General features: G+C 56.6%; 3 protein-coding genes across 3 annotated transcripts; 2 read left to right on the forward strand and 1 right to left on the reverse strand.

The window, feature by feature from the left end:
- Window positions 1-2,434: 2,434 nt before the first annotated feature.
- Window positions 2,435-4,113, forward strand: CGCA056_v014137 (putative transporter; the record flags this gene model as incomplete). Its single annotated transcript, XM_037329379.1, has 4 exons — window positions 2,435-2,532; window positions 2,590-2,717; window positions 2,769-3,023; window positions 3,077-4,113. 4 exons carry the CDS (start codon window positions 2,435-2,437, stop codon window positions 4,111-4,113), a joined length of 1,518 nt encoding a protein of 505 aa, XP_037172400.1.
- A 173-nt stretch (window positions 4,114-4,286) lies between these two features.
- cao1 (Copper amine oxidase 1) lies at window positions 4,287-6,386 on the reverse strand (the record flags this gene model as incomplete). The annotated part of the gene is made up of 3 exons (XM_037329380.1): window positions 4,287-4,292; window positions 4,350-6,038; window positions 6,099-6,386. The coding sequence occupies 3 exons, from the start codon at window positions 6,384-6,386 to the stop codon at window positions 4,287-4,289; spliced, it is 1,983 nt and encodes a 660-aa protein (XP_037172398.1).
- Window positions 6,387-9,073: 2,687 nt separating this feature from the next.
- On the forward strand, window positions 9,074-11,388 carry CGCA056_v014139 (uncharacterized protein; the record flags this gene model as incomplete). Its single annotated transcript, XM_037329381.1, has 6 exons — window positions 9,074-9,171; window positions 9,359-9,891; window positions 9,957-10,286; window positions 10,347-10,572; window positions 10,634-10,905; window positions 10,964-11,388. 6 exons carry the CDS (start codon window positions 9,074-9,076, stop codon window positions 11,386-11,388), a joined length of 1,884 nt encoding a protein of 627 aa, XP_037172463.1.
- Window positions 11,389-13,194: the final 1,806 nt, after the last annotated feature.

The raw sequence follows: 13,194 nt of genomic DNA on the forward strand, positions 1-13,194 counted from the left end.
TGGGTCTGCCCCAGGTCGACCGGCTTGACCACCGGGCTCCCGGCCGAAGCAAACATCGTCTGGTTCTCGTGTCAAACACCAAACCTTGGACCTAAGGTTTTTCTCGACGTGTTCGACCGAAAATACCAGGGCACCGTTCCTGCGCGGGTGTCCGAGTCACGCCTTACGACACCTGCTGAAGCACCAGAAGGCCATCGAAGGATCAAACCGCCTCGCATTGGTCTGTCTCGATGATCGTCAACAGCCACCTTTTGCGAGAACCGGGGAGCACAAACACGGGTTTGAACTGGTTCTTGGGACTTCCTATCGCTGCCATCGACCACACAACATGCCTACTCTGATGGCACATCGAGGCCCCCGAGAAATACGGCCTGACGGATCCGTGTGACGGCCCCAGCCCAACGACGCGGGCCGCCTCCACGTGCTGCCGCCGTTAAGCTTACCTCCATCCGGTCGACGTTTGTCCCACGGGGTTTTCCTTACGTCTCTCCGTCTGCGGCATACCCACAGCTTGCTTACGATATTCCGAGTTACGAGTTCCGGACGACAGCTTTCCGAGGCAGCATGGTCCGCGGGGCACCTGCACAACTCCGAGAGCCCCAGAACGCGATGGGCATATGCCGAAAGGAACGTCCCAGACGAGGCAAGAAGCCGCGATGCACCTGAGAACGCAATGAGGCCGGCTACTCAACGGCTGCTTGTGTCTGGCCCAGGTTTATGAGTCTCGCATGACGGCAAGTGCCGCCATTGCCCTCCCTCCGTCCCTTCCCTGAAGCAGCAATACTGCGACAGCATCCAATCGGTCCGAGGGCTGTCACACCGATATGGGGCTTTTGCGAGGGGCCATCTGCAACCATTCCATCGCATCTTTCAACAGTTCGAGATATCATTTTTGAGAGGCTCGACTTGCATTTGTTGGGGATTGCGACGGTGCCCTGAGATTGTTATAAATCTGCCCGGATCGGATATCCCGGACCCTCAGACCCCTCCGTTGCTCCACTGAGACACCGCAACCGGCCGAACAACGCGCGGGAAAGCCGGCCCCAAGAAACACGAGCACTCCAGGTCGACCATCTAGGCAGCTGAGACTTGACTCGACTCAACCTGCAGAAGGAAGCATTCGGACGCCAGACTTGGACACGCGCAGCCGGAAAACCCGGAGATTTGTCTCGAATTCGGCGTGTGCCCCCTCTGGCGCTGGCCGCGACCGCATTCCCACCGACAAGCAATCGCCAACGTCGAGACTTGGCTTCAAGGCTGTTGATCCTGCGGCTGCAATGTGGCAGTTGACATGTGTGCCCTTGAGCATTTCGTCCTCAGGATGGGTGCTGCTGGAGGGTGTCTTATTGGAGGACCGAGCTACAGCTTACCTGGCCACCCCTGGCATCAAGCAGAAATGGCTGCCACCCTTGGGAGCTCTGGCCTGGACTATCCCATCGGATAAAGGCAGATGAACCTCAAGCACCAAGGGTGCGCCGGTTGCCGATGTCGAGTGCCGACTTTTCATCCCGAAACGAGAAAAGGGAATGGGTTCCGATCTGCATTCCTCCACAGTCGCGCCGAGCATTGGCTAGTTCAATGTGCGAGGACGCCGCAATCCCGTTTGCAAGACAGCATCAAAAAGCGAAAAGTCTATTGCGAGCTTCTCCTTTCAGAACGTGCAGCTTGTCTGTCGCATTTTGCTTATCAGAGCTCCAGTCTTCAGAAGCATCGGTGTCACATTCAACAGTGCTGCTGCAGCTCAATCACAGGAGAAGAAACGCGTAAACAAACACCCGCCATCTTCATTTCATCACACCTGCATCCTGCCATCCCTGAAACCCAGAGGCCGTTGCAACGGTCTAGGCAGATCATTGCCGTTCCCTTACCACGTCATCACCAGAAGCACCACCCTCACTGGCCAAGGTGGGAGAGGAAACGAGGACGCCGGCTAGCCAGGGCTCGGGCGTGGGCCAATTGCGATGCAATCGGATTGGCCTTGGACGTCTCCCGAGCTGGCATCCGATGCAAATTGATGACCTACGCCTCCCGGGCTGGTGGATGTTCTTACCCCGCGTTGCGTGTGGGAGAAGCCGTCTGGGGTACGCCGCCGCGCCGCCACGGCGCTCTCCACTCACACCCAAATCTGGGGGAAAAGACGACCAGGGGTGTTGTTTGTGGTTGTGGCCGCGAAGTATAGAAACATCGACACGTCCCTGCGAGATCTTGCTCCATCTTCGTGGACCCTGAGCCCTCATCTCTGCACGTTCTCATTACACAACAGCTTTGCTCCATCTCTCGGTATTGAGTAAGGCCGTACCACCCCCCAGCCGAATTTCCGAGCTCCACCAGCGCTGCCGCCCCCGGTCACCGCCGTGACTGCTCCGCCAAGAACCGAGAATTTTCGCTTGCAAGAGACGGTCTCCAAGGAGGAGACCCCCTCTTTCCCGTCAAAATGAGTAACGACAAGCCGGTTGTCGAGAACATCGACAACATCAACGCAAACATGGGCCAGACGATATCTTCGGAGTTCAAGAGGCCGGACCTGGAGAAGTAAACACCGCCAGCAACCTACAACCACCCGGATGGATCCCACTAACACCGTCACAGGAGTCAGCCGGAAGAGTTCGTGTACGATCGGGCCGCCGAGCGGAAGCTCCGACTCAAAATCGACCTGGCCATCGTCCCGACCGTCAGCCTGCTGTACCTTTTTTGCTTCATCGACAGAGCCAACATCGGTTAGTTTCGTTCCCGTGATCACGTCCGCCAGCCAAGCTAACCCGCCTCAGGCAATGCCCGTATCGCTGGTTTCGAGACAGACCTGGGCATGAAAGGCTACGATTACAACGGCACGCTATCCGTCTTCTACATCTCCTACATCATTTTCGAAATTCCCTCAAACATTCTCTGCAAGCTCGTCGGCCCAGGATGGTTCATCCCGCTTATCACGCTGCTCTTTGGCATCTGCTCGCTCGGCACAGCCTTTGTGCACACAGTCCCCCAGGCGATGGGCGTCCGTTTCCTCCTCGGAATCTTTGAAGCAGGTTAGCACAACGCAAAACATCCGTCCATCACATCGCAATACTGACATGACCAGGCATGATGCCGGGTATTGCCTACTACCTCTCCCGCTGGTACCGCCGCTCCGAGCTTGCCTTCCGCCTCTCCCTCTACATCGTCATGGCCCCCCTCGCCGGCGCCTTTGGTGGCCTCCTCGCCTCCGCCATCCTCCGCCTCCCGCACTTCGGTGGCCTGCACACCTGGCGCATGATCTTCGCTATCGAGGGCATCATCACCATCGGCCTCGGCCTCCTCGGCTTCATCACCTTGACCGATCGCCCTGCCTCCGCCCGCTGGCTCACCGCCGCCGAGAAGGAGCTCGCCGAGGCCCGCGTCCGCTCCGAGCGCGTCGGCCAGGCGCACCTCCTCGACAAGATGGACACCCGCAAGCTGCGCCGCGGCATCTTCAACCCCGTGGTGCTCTCCACCGCCTTCGTCTTTCTGCTCAATAACGTCACCGTCCAGGGGCTCGCCTTCTTCCTCCCCACCATCGTCAAGGGCATCTTCCCGGGCTCCTCCGTCGAGCGCCAGCAGCTCTTCACAGTCCCGCCCTACATCGTCGGCGCCTTCTTCACGGTCCTCCTGCCCTGGCTCAGCTGGCGCATGGACCGCCGCCAGATCTTCTTCATCTGCTCGTGCCCGCTCGCCATGGTCGGCTACATCCTTTTCCTCGCCAGCCACGAGCTCAAGGTGCGCTACGGCGCCACCTTCCTCATCACCTCGTCCGTCTTCGCGCTCGGCGCGCTCACGAATGCGCAAGCGTCGGCCAACGTCGTGTCGGACACGGCGCGCAGCGCGGCCATCGGCACGAACGTGATGCTGGGCAACTGCGGCGGGCTCGTCAGCACGTGGGCGTTTTTGCCGTGGGACGCGCCGGACTACAAGATCGGCAACGGGCTCAACCTGGCGACGATCAGCACGATTTTGGTGCTGTCGACGGTGACGCTGATCTGGATGAACCGGGACAACCGCCGGCGCGAGGGGCGGGTTGCGGAGGAGGAGCTGAGCAGCGTTTCGTCTGAGGAGGAGAATGATTTGGACTGGAAGCATCCGTCGTTCAGATGGCGGCCGTAGATTTAGTTTGCGTGACGTTCGTCTCATATGAGCCCCTCGTTTCGCCTAGATCTCATCGGATCACAGGACACCATACAAAGAATGAGTTGAGTTATTCAGACGATAATATATCCATTCAAAATAAACAACTTGTCTCAACTAATTACGTGAACTGAACCTTCCCCATCAATGCCTCACAACTTGCTCTTCCCAGCACAACACGCCCCCGCCTCCCCCTCAAACGCAAGCTTGCTCACCTGGTCCGTCGCATCCACCACCCCCTCCCGCCCCTTCGCAACCTGGCTCGGCGTGCTGCAGTAACTCGGCGGCACATCCATCACGGGGTTATTCGCGAAGAAGTTGCGCGGCCGCAGCAGCAACGTGATCGGCTCCACGGGCATGATGGGGAAATCCTCGGGCGCGGGGATGTGCGTCACGCCGAACGTGTGCCAGAACACCACGTCCTCCTGCTCCACGCTCTCGCTGCCGTCGCCGACCCACTCCGGGATGCCGCGCGACGGCTCGCCCGAGGTCTGCGGCACGTGCCGGCCCGCCGGCCACAGCTCGTCGTCGCGGTACTTGGTCACCATCACCGCGTGCCGCGCGAAGCCCGCGCGCTTCCAGACCAGGGAGCCCTCTTTCGGCAGCAGCCCGGGCACTTCGCGCGAGACGAGCTTGTAGGAGGCGGGTTTGCCGGAGTACGGGTGGAGTTTGTCCGTGTTGGCAATCTCCCAGGTGCGGGAGGTGGCGCCGTTGTAGTCGGTGAGGGATTCGCCTGTCGTGGCGAGCTTGGTGCGCCGCGCGGAGAAGGCGTTGCCGTAGAAGTTCTCGGGCGAGCCGACGGGCGCGTCGGAGGGGACGGCGTCGACCATGAAGACAGTATTCCGCGGGCCGTCGACGTTGGGGTCGATGCGCAGGCAGAAGAGGTGCTGGTGGTTGTGCGCGTTGACGCCGGGGTACACCTGCGTGCCCCAGCCCTTTGTGTCCTCGCCGGGGTTCATGGCGTACGTGTTGAGGATGCCAGTGAGCTTGATCTCGGGCTGGATGGTGCCGTCCTGGTGGAAGATCCACTGGACGGCGTACTCGTAGTTTGCGGCGGTGAAGATCTGCTGGATGACGAGCTTGCGGCCGCGGGTGACGATGACGGAGTCGTCGCGGAAGTCGGTGTGCTTGAAGAGGATGCCCGAGTCCTCCTCGTGGATGCAGATGGCGTTCTTGATGGTGCGGACGGCGCCGTTGCGGGTGGGGAACTCGGCGTCGAGGTAGTGGATGGCGCCCTTGCAGTCGCAGCCGAGGGCGAGGGAGTTTGTCATGTAGCCGGCGCCGTACTCGCCGAGGTCGAAGGCGTGCTTGCGCTGGTGGGGGTGCTCGGGGTTGCCGTAGGGGACGACCATCTCGGCGAGGGAGAGGCGGTAGAAGATGGGGCGGACGGTGCCCTTGTCGTTGTAGGTGATGTTGCTCAGCACGATGCCCTCGCGGTAGTTGAAGCCGATGTGGAAGTTCCAGTTCTGCCAGGATATCTCGCGGCCGGCCATGGCGAAGGAGACGCCCTGCGGCTGGGTGATGTTGATGGGCTTGAGGTCGGTGCGGTAGCCGCCCTGCTTCTGGACGGCGGCCGGGGTGTAGTCGATGGGGGCGACCTTGCTGAGGGGCCGGCGGACATTGGGGACGTCGATGGCGATGATGGATTGCTTGTCGGCGTCGTAGATGGGGCAGAAGTCGAGCGGGTACTGGTACTGGCAGGTGTCCGGGTCGGGGCGGTAGTACATGAGGGCCTGCTGGAGGCGGACGGTGTTGCCGTGGCGCTCGTCGTAGCCGATGGTCCAGGGGTCGCAGTAGACCTTGTGCATCTCGTGGCGGGGGACGCCGGAGAGGACGCACTGCTCGATGACGCGCTCGTCGGTGCGGCAGATGTGTTCGACGATCTGGAGCTCTTCCATTGTGATCTGGGGTTGGGGGTGTTAGTTGCGGTGCGGGTGAGATGGTTGGGTGGTGATACTACTCACGATTGGTTGGACGCCCTCCATGAGCTCCCATTTTGTGATTGCGCCCGAGGCGATGTCGACGAGGCCGTCGTAGACCTTGCCGCCCTTTGCGATCACGACGACGTCTGCGATGCGGGCTGGGCGCGGGGCGGTGGTCGGCGAGGCGAGGAAGGCGGTCATCTCGGCCTTGCGGGGCTCGTGGAGGGAGACGACGTTGAAGAAGACCTCGCCATGCGCCGCGGTGACGGCGGCGATGGCCTTCTCGATCTCCGCGGCGGAGAGCGGGTCGAGAGGGTGCGGAGGAGCCATGGTTGAGGTATGCGTGTGTTTGCGTGTGTGTCAATTAGGTGAGGGGGAGGGGAATTGACACGAGGGAGTGAAGGACCATGAGAATCCAAAAGCGAGTGAAGGGTTGGAGAGAGCTCTAGATAAAGCTTATATCTGGGGGAGCTACACCAGCAACGAGACTGAGGCCCCCTCACCGGGGAGCCGGGGTGATGGCGGCTTCGTCCCGCCACGGACAGCCGGATCTGGCAATTCCAACATCTGATACTCTCGGGACGTGGACGGGAGGCTCGTCATGCCAATCCAATGACCAAAAGGCGTTGTAAGCCGAAGAGAAACGATAAGGTCATTGGGGAGAGGCAGGGTGGAGATTCCTGGTGTATGATAAGAGCTCTCCGCAGAGCGAACTTGGGGATTCCCAGCTGGAGGGCCAGGTCTCATTCGACTCTCCAGATAGGGATCGTCTCATACACGACGTGCACTAGCTATGACCTAGCCAATTGGCCCGTCTCTCTGGGCAAAGGGGGAACCAGGGACCTTCAGGCTAGCCCAAGCGACCACACGGGGAGTACAGGCTGAGGAAAAACCTCGAATTGGCTGATTGGCAAAGAAGGCGGGCGGGGGGGAAAGACGAGACGAGAGGCTCGATGGGGAAGGGCGACACGATAAGCTCCCGGGTATCTTTATCTTATCGCACTGGTTGGTGTGTTGCTTTGAGGTAAACGGTGAATGGCAGGGCGCATCCACCGCCGGGACCGGAGCGCGCGGTCTGCTGGCGGGCCTTCGGCATCTTGGGTGGGGTTCCTTGCTCGGGACAAGGATCGGGACCGGTCTCGCTGCTAAAAGGCGTCGGGTAAAATTAGCTAATTGGGTTTGGCGTGGATTGAAGTGCGCGCTTGGTGGTCGAAGCCGTTACCTAACGCTGGGTGTCTGATAGGAGATGGGACACACGTATTTGCCTTTTAGCAGCTGCAGAACACGGCAGATAGCCAAAAACGGACGGAAATGAGGTTCTGAAATGACTGTGCATGAGGCTTTCGTGGTGTTGAGTAATGGCCTCGACACATCTTGGGCATTCTCGTGTCTTTTGGAGAGTACCGGCCAATGATTGATCGTGATTTGCAATGAGAGGGTTGCTTTAACGCCGATGTGTTTCGGCGTTAAGAATCACAGAGATGACATCAGCAAAAAATCTGCCTCTGTTCGGTGACCTTCTCTCTACGCGCCTAAACAGCATCAGCCACACCGTCCGACCTCCGAAGTGACCGCCCTTAGATCCCTGCCATCAGCCTTGATAAACGCCGGCTGTTGTTTGTGAGGCCAACCTGTTGGCCCAATATCGCGACCAACTGTGGCTGAAGTGCCAGCTTGACTCACTCAAGGGATGAAGAGTCACTGAGGTCGCCGCCATTTCATATCACAACATAAACTGAGAGATCTCAGCCGGCCTTGATCAATATAGCTTCAAAACGCAACTGCTTCAAACTGTCAGTAGTTGTCTGGATTAGACTGGCAGTCACAACTAACCGAATCCTGATTGAGCCTACCCCAAAACCCCAACTGGAGGCTGCAAGAGACCTTCACCCCTCACTCACCATGGCAAAATCAGCTCTCTCATTCGCGACGGCCTTACCGCAGTCTTCCCGCTCCGAGGTTCTTGAATGGCACTTCCCCAAGCCGTATCAGTACACCTTAATCGGCAAGTCCCGGGCAGCATGGCACACAAGCTTCGTCATCCCGCAACTCAACCTCCTCCTGGACGCAGGCCTCGTCGTCAACGATCTAAGACCAAAACACATCGTCCTCACCCACACACATAGCGACCACTGCGTTCGTCTCCCCGAGATAATCTCACACAGAACCTATTTGCTAACTACCACGCCAGCTCCTCGCACCAGCCTTCACAAAACGCGAAGACCCCCCAGACATCATCCTTCCCGCCGAGTGCAGGAAACTCTTCGACGACTACGTCCTCGCCAAAACGCTCCTCAACCGCGGGGGCACCTACACCGGCGCCGACGCCGAGTCCCTCGGCCTCAAAGTCGACGGCCAGGGCATCGACGCCGACGGCAGGACAGAAGGCGAGCGCGCCTTCCTCGGCACGCACAACACCATCCCCGTCATGCCCGGCGACACCCTGCCCCTGCGCAAGGTCAAGAACATGACCGTCTCCGTCTTCAAGTGCGACCACAACGTGCCGAGCGTCGGCTACCTCTTCTCCACGACCAACCACAAGCTCAAGCCCGAGTACACGTCCCTGCCGGGCCCCGAGATCAAGAAGCTGCGGCAGTCGGGCGTGGAGATCACGGCGCCCGTGACGACGCCGGTGTTTGCGTTTCTGGGTGACGGGACGGCGACGACGCTGGCTGCGGAGCCGGAGTGGCTGCGGCAGGAGGTCGCGGTGGTGATTACGGAGTGCAGTTTTCTGTACGATAAGCATGATGCGCAGGCGGAGAAGACTAAGCATACGAAGTGGAAGGATTTGGAGAAGGTGGTGAGGAAGTGGCCGAAGACGACGTTTATACTGATCCATTTCAGTATGAGGTATAGTAATAAGGATATTGTGGAGTTCTTTAATGGGTTGGAGGATCCGCCGGCGAATATTGTGGTTTGGGCTGATGGAGAGCCAGAGTAACTCTAGAGACTGCTTTAGAAACAACAAGAGCTAAAACATATCATGAGAAATGACTGCCTGTGCTGGAAACACAACAATGCAGTTTAGGCATGTCTTCATGATCGCCATCATCTCTCAGTTCTCCGCCCCGCTTATGGACACCCCAATCACCATTGCCCGATCAAATGCGTATTCGTAGGAGGGTACCAAAGGCTCCAAACAGTGTGCATGCCTTTTGCCAGGGTAAATCATTGGTTGGTAGCCGAGTCTGGGCCGGCACCCATGCAGGTGAGACGAACAAGGCAGCAAATCAGGTCAAGCCAACGCAACAGCGGCGTGCGCATTTGCGTCAAGTTGATTTTACAGCTGACGCCGACGGTAGTTCGGGACTCGTTTTTAGGACCGAGTTGGCGGAGTCAGTCCTGAATCACCTCCATCGTTTCCAGTCCGACCACTTCGGACACCAGCTGGCGTCAGACTTCATGGTGAAAACTCGCTCCATGTCAACATCGCAGTCGGAAGACCTCTCGGAATCGGCCCTCCACGAATCGCAAGAAGAAAAGTCTGGAGCTGTTGAGCCCGGCCTCGATGATCCATTGCACAATTACTATGGCATTGGTTGCGGTTATGAACAGGAACTCGATGATCTCTCCGAAATCATTGACGTTGAGGCCGGGCTCGATGCTTCACTAAACCTTTACGAATGCACCTGGAATCGAGATCCCGGAATTGCCTTTGATATGATAAAACCTTCGGTATCAGCGGACTCTGGCTACGTAGACGGTCAGGAAGATGATCAGGAGGATGACCAGAAAGATGAACAGGAAGATGACCAGGAAGATGACCAGGAAGATGACCAGGAAGATGGCCAGGAGGATGGCCTGGCAGAATATGCAGACGTGATGGACACCCGCGGTACGCACAGTTGCCTTTTTCAGAATCACGCAAGAACCGACAAAACTAATATCGAGACCATGTAGGTTGGGAGGCATGCATGTGCGAGTCTATCCGCGTGACCGAAGCAACGTTCACGGAAGCTAGAGATACCAACGAGATTATGGACGAGACGTTATCCATTCCAGGAGGATTGGTGGACCAAGATGGCCGGGTTTCATGCTTCAAGGGCACAGAAACTCCCGCCTCCCAGTCGTCTTCGGCTTCCGCCATCACACAAGTGTCAGGCACAACGGATTCGGACATAGCAGCAGATATGATGTCCACTGTTGGTGCTCAAGATATCTACGACAAGGTGTTGGACTTTTTCAGCCGCTTCATTGAGTTCAAACTTCGCATCACCGGAACTCAGCAGCGTGGGGGGCCCTCTTCGAAAGGGAATCCTCGGGTCCAGCGAAGATTAACCGGGATTGAAGGAGAATCACAGCATCAAACTGCGAAAGGCAAGGGGAAGCGAGTCTTCCAGGAAGACGATAATTTTGATGATCCTGGCGAAGCCCCGGACGATGAGCATCCCGAGGCCAAACGAAGAAAGACCGAGAAGCTGAAGATTGCGTGTCCGTACACGAAGCGGTATCCTACGGAGTTTTGTTCGTGGAGAACCTGCGTGGGCCCTGGGTTCGACGGAATGAATCGAATGAAGTATGTGTTTGATAAAACAGTCTAGGTCTGCTTATGTCACTGACATCATCGTTTTCATTAGGGAGCACCTTAGGCGAAAACATTTCAAAGAGAACGGCTGCCACCGCTGTGGGTTATATCTTGAGTCTAACCAGGCGCTCCAAGACCACCTAAGATCACTTGATATTTGTCCTGTCAAAGTGATCCTACCGCAAATGGGTTTCATGACTCAGATTCAATCGGAAGAGATCGGCAAGAAGCGCCAGGTTCATACAGTACCGCTTCTACAGCGCTGGAAGGAAATCTATCTTATTCTTTTTCCCGATGCCGATGAGGATACAATACCCGGCCCCTGTGAGTACACAACCCCCCAGCACTGCTAAAAATGCTGACAATGATGTAAAATCTCCAGACTTCGAGGCTACCGAGACTTCCGATGGTCTGTCAAACATCTTCGATCCGCAGGAATATGAGAGCTTCTTGAAGCGGCAACTGCCGGCACGCATTCTCATGAACCTGAATCGCGAATTCCAGATCATCTCTGATCGCGCCAAAGCGAAGCTTGCAGAAATGTTGCAAGAGGAGTCGTTGGAGGTCCTCAAGGCCTACGTCCTTCAGAAAGGCGGCAGCTCATCCCAGACACTGCAGACAGACTCTTCAGGATCAGAGCTATTGGATCCAGGGGCAATTGACAACGGTCTCTTTGACAATATTGAAGCACTGGGAGGTGAGGGGCAAGATGCGTTCGACTTTTCATTCTTGGAGGCATTTTGCCAGCAAGCGGACAAGGAAGGGTCTGAGCAAACAGACTCCGGACATGGATCATCAGTCATGTAGTATTTGCGGATGTTGCGATCGGAAAGCTAAGGTGCAATTTCAATGGGCGAGTAAATACGTTAGTCTGAAAGAAAAAACGTCAGAATCAAGAGAACGATCAAGAAAAGTTAATCTAGTAGGATGTCACTTTTTTGCCTCTTATGGGATCCCAAGACCGACCAAGACCACCACTAATGTAACGGAGGTCTTCGGGTCAAACGAGAAACGAAGTTGTGAAAATGTGCCATTCGTAGCCTGTCAGTTTTGGTGAATGGCCTGTAATGGATGCACGGCGGTGTGCTGGGCAGTGAACGGGCATGGGTTGGCGACAGAGAGCTAGCACCGTGCAATGATATTGCTTGACAGCCAATAATAAGGTATGTGCATGGCAACCACAATCGTTACTCGCGCATTTGCGTCAATTGATAACAGCGCAGGTATGATTCATCTTGCAGAGCTCACAATGAAGCAACAAGTGCTTTAAATATCCCGCCTTGTCCCGCAAAGTGACCGTGTTTCCAACGATCAGTCCTAGAGGTCATCTCTGCCAGGCAGACCCGATAACGGCGACTTGCTGCAGACAAATTACAACAGAGGCCATATCAGATCCAAAAGGGTTCAATCACCTTCAGCACGGATGTGGCCAGGTACCCGTATACAAAAGCTCCCGCAACGTACGCATCCAAGAATGGCGGTAAAGGGTGCGACGCAGAGCATCCTTCCTGAATCGGACGTAGGGATCATTCCACGAATCATCCCCAGTATTGAAGGTTCAGATCATACTTTTTCAAACACAAAGATTTCTGATGCAAGGCCTTCTGTGAGAGAAGTACTTGAAAAGGTCTCTCGACATGAGCTTAGCATCAGAAAAGCTCATCGAACCATTGCGCGTCTGTGGAAAAGTTCGCATATGCAGATTCTCGGCAGTGATGACCCAGGGTCTTTGGCCGGAACTTCCAGGTTTAAAGATCAGGGTGTTCAAACCGAACCCAGGAGATCACTTCATGCTTTGCGGGACCCTATTGCGAAAACCGACTGGTCTATCAATTCGAAATCTACCGACGATTCAGGGTACCTGTCTAGGAGTGGACCGATTGACTCTCGGAATGAGGACCCAAGCTCAGATCTCGAGCCCGAGATTGACCAAGAATTCGGGCAACGTCATCTGCACCCGGCCATCACCAACACAGAAAATACTTATGCTGGCACTCATCGACTCCAAGCCTGGGGGCATGGAAGCAATATCAACGTAAAGCAGCTGTCACCCTCGAGGATTGATGATGAAAATCAATCCCGGTCATCGCGTTCCTCATCTGAGAACTTTTCAAATAGTAGCAAGGAACAGGACATCGATTCAACTCCCTGCACGCACCCGACTGTGGGGACCGAATCCCCTTCCGATGAATCAACACCCGCGTCGTCTGACAACTCCGAGGCCACCCTAACGAAGGCGATACTTGCGAATTGCGCAACCGAACAAATCGCCAGCGACGTGACTAGGAACTTCATGGAAATCGTGCGATCAAAATTCGGCCTTCGACAAAGGGGACCTACCTCGTCTCAGGAACAAAGACAGTCCTCTGCGCATGCTTCCCGGCCTTCTCAGGACATCCGCAGGGAGGCTCCTCAGAGGGGGCGCCAGCGTCTCAGTAATGACCGCAAGAGATCTCGGCAATCAAATGGCGAGGACGAGGATTCTGATAGAGCCCCGAATGACAAGACCCCTGAATCAAAGCGCCGGAAGATTGCAGAAGCCGGAAAGCCGAAAATAGCCTGTCCATTCATGAAGCGCTCTCCCACCGAGTTCTCGGACGTCTCAAAATGGAG

This window comes from Colletotrichum aenigma, assembly GCF_013390185.1.
Source record: "Colletotrichum aenigma strain Cg56 chromosome Unknown KSG_Cg56_contig10, whole genome shotgun sequence".
Lineage (NCBI taxonomy): Eukaryota > Fungi > Ascomycota > Sordariomycetes > Glomerellales > Glomerellaceae > Colletotrichum > Colletotrichum aenigma.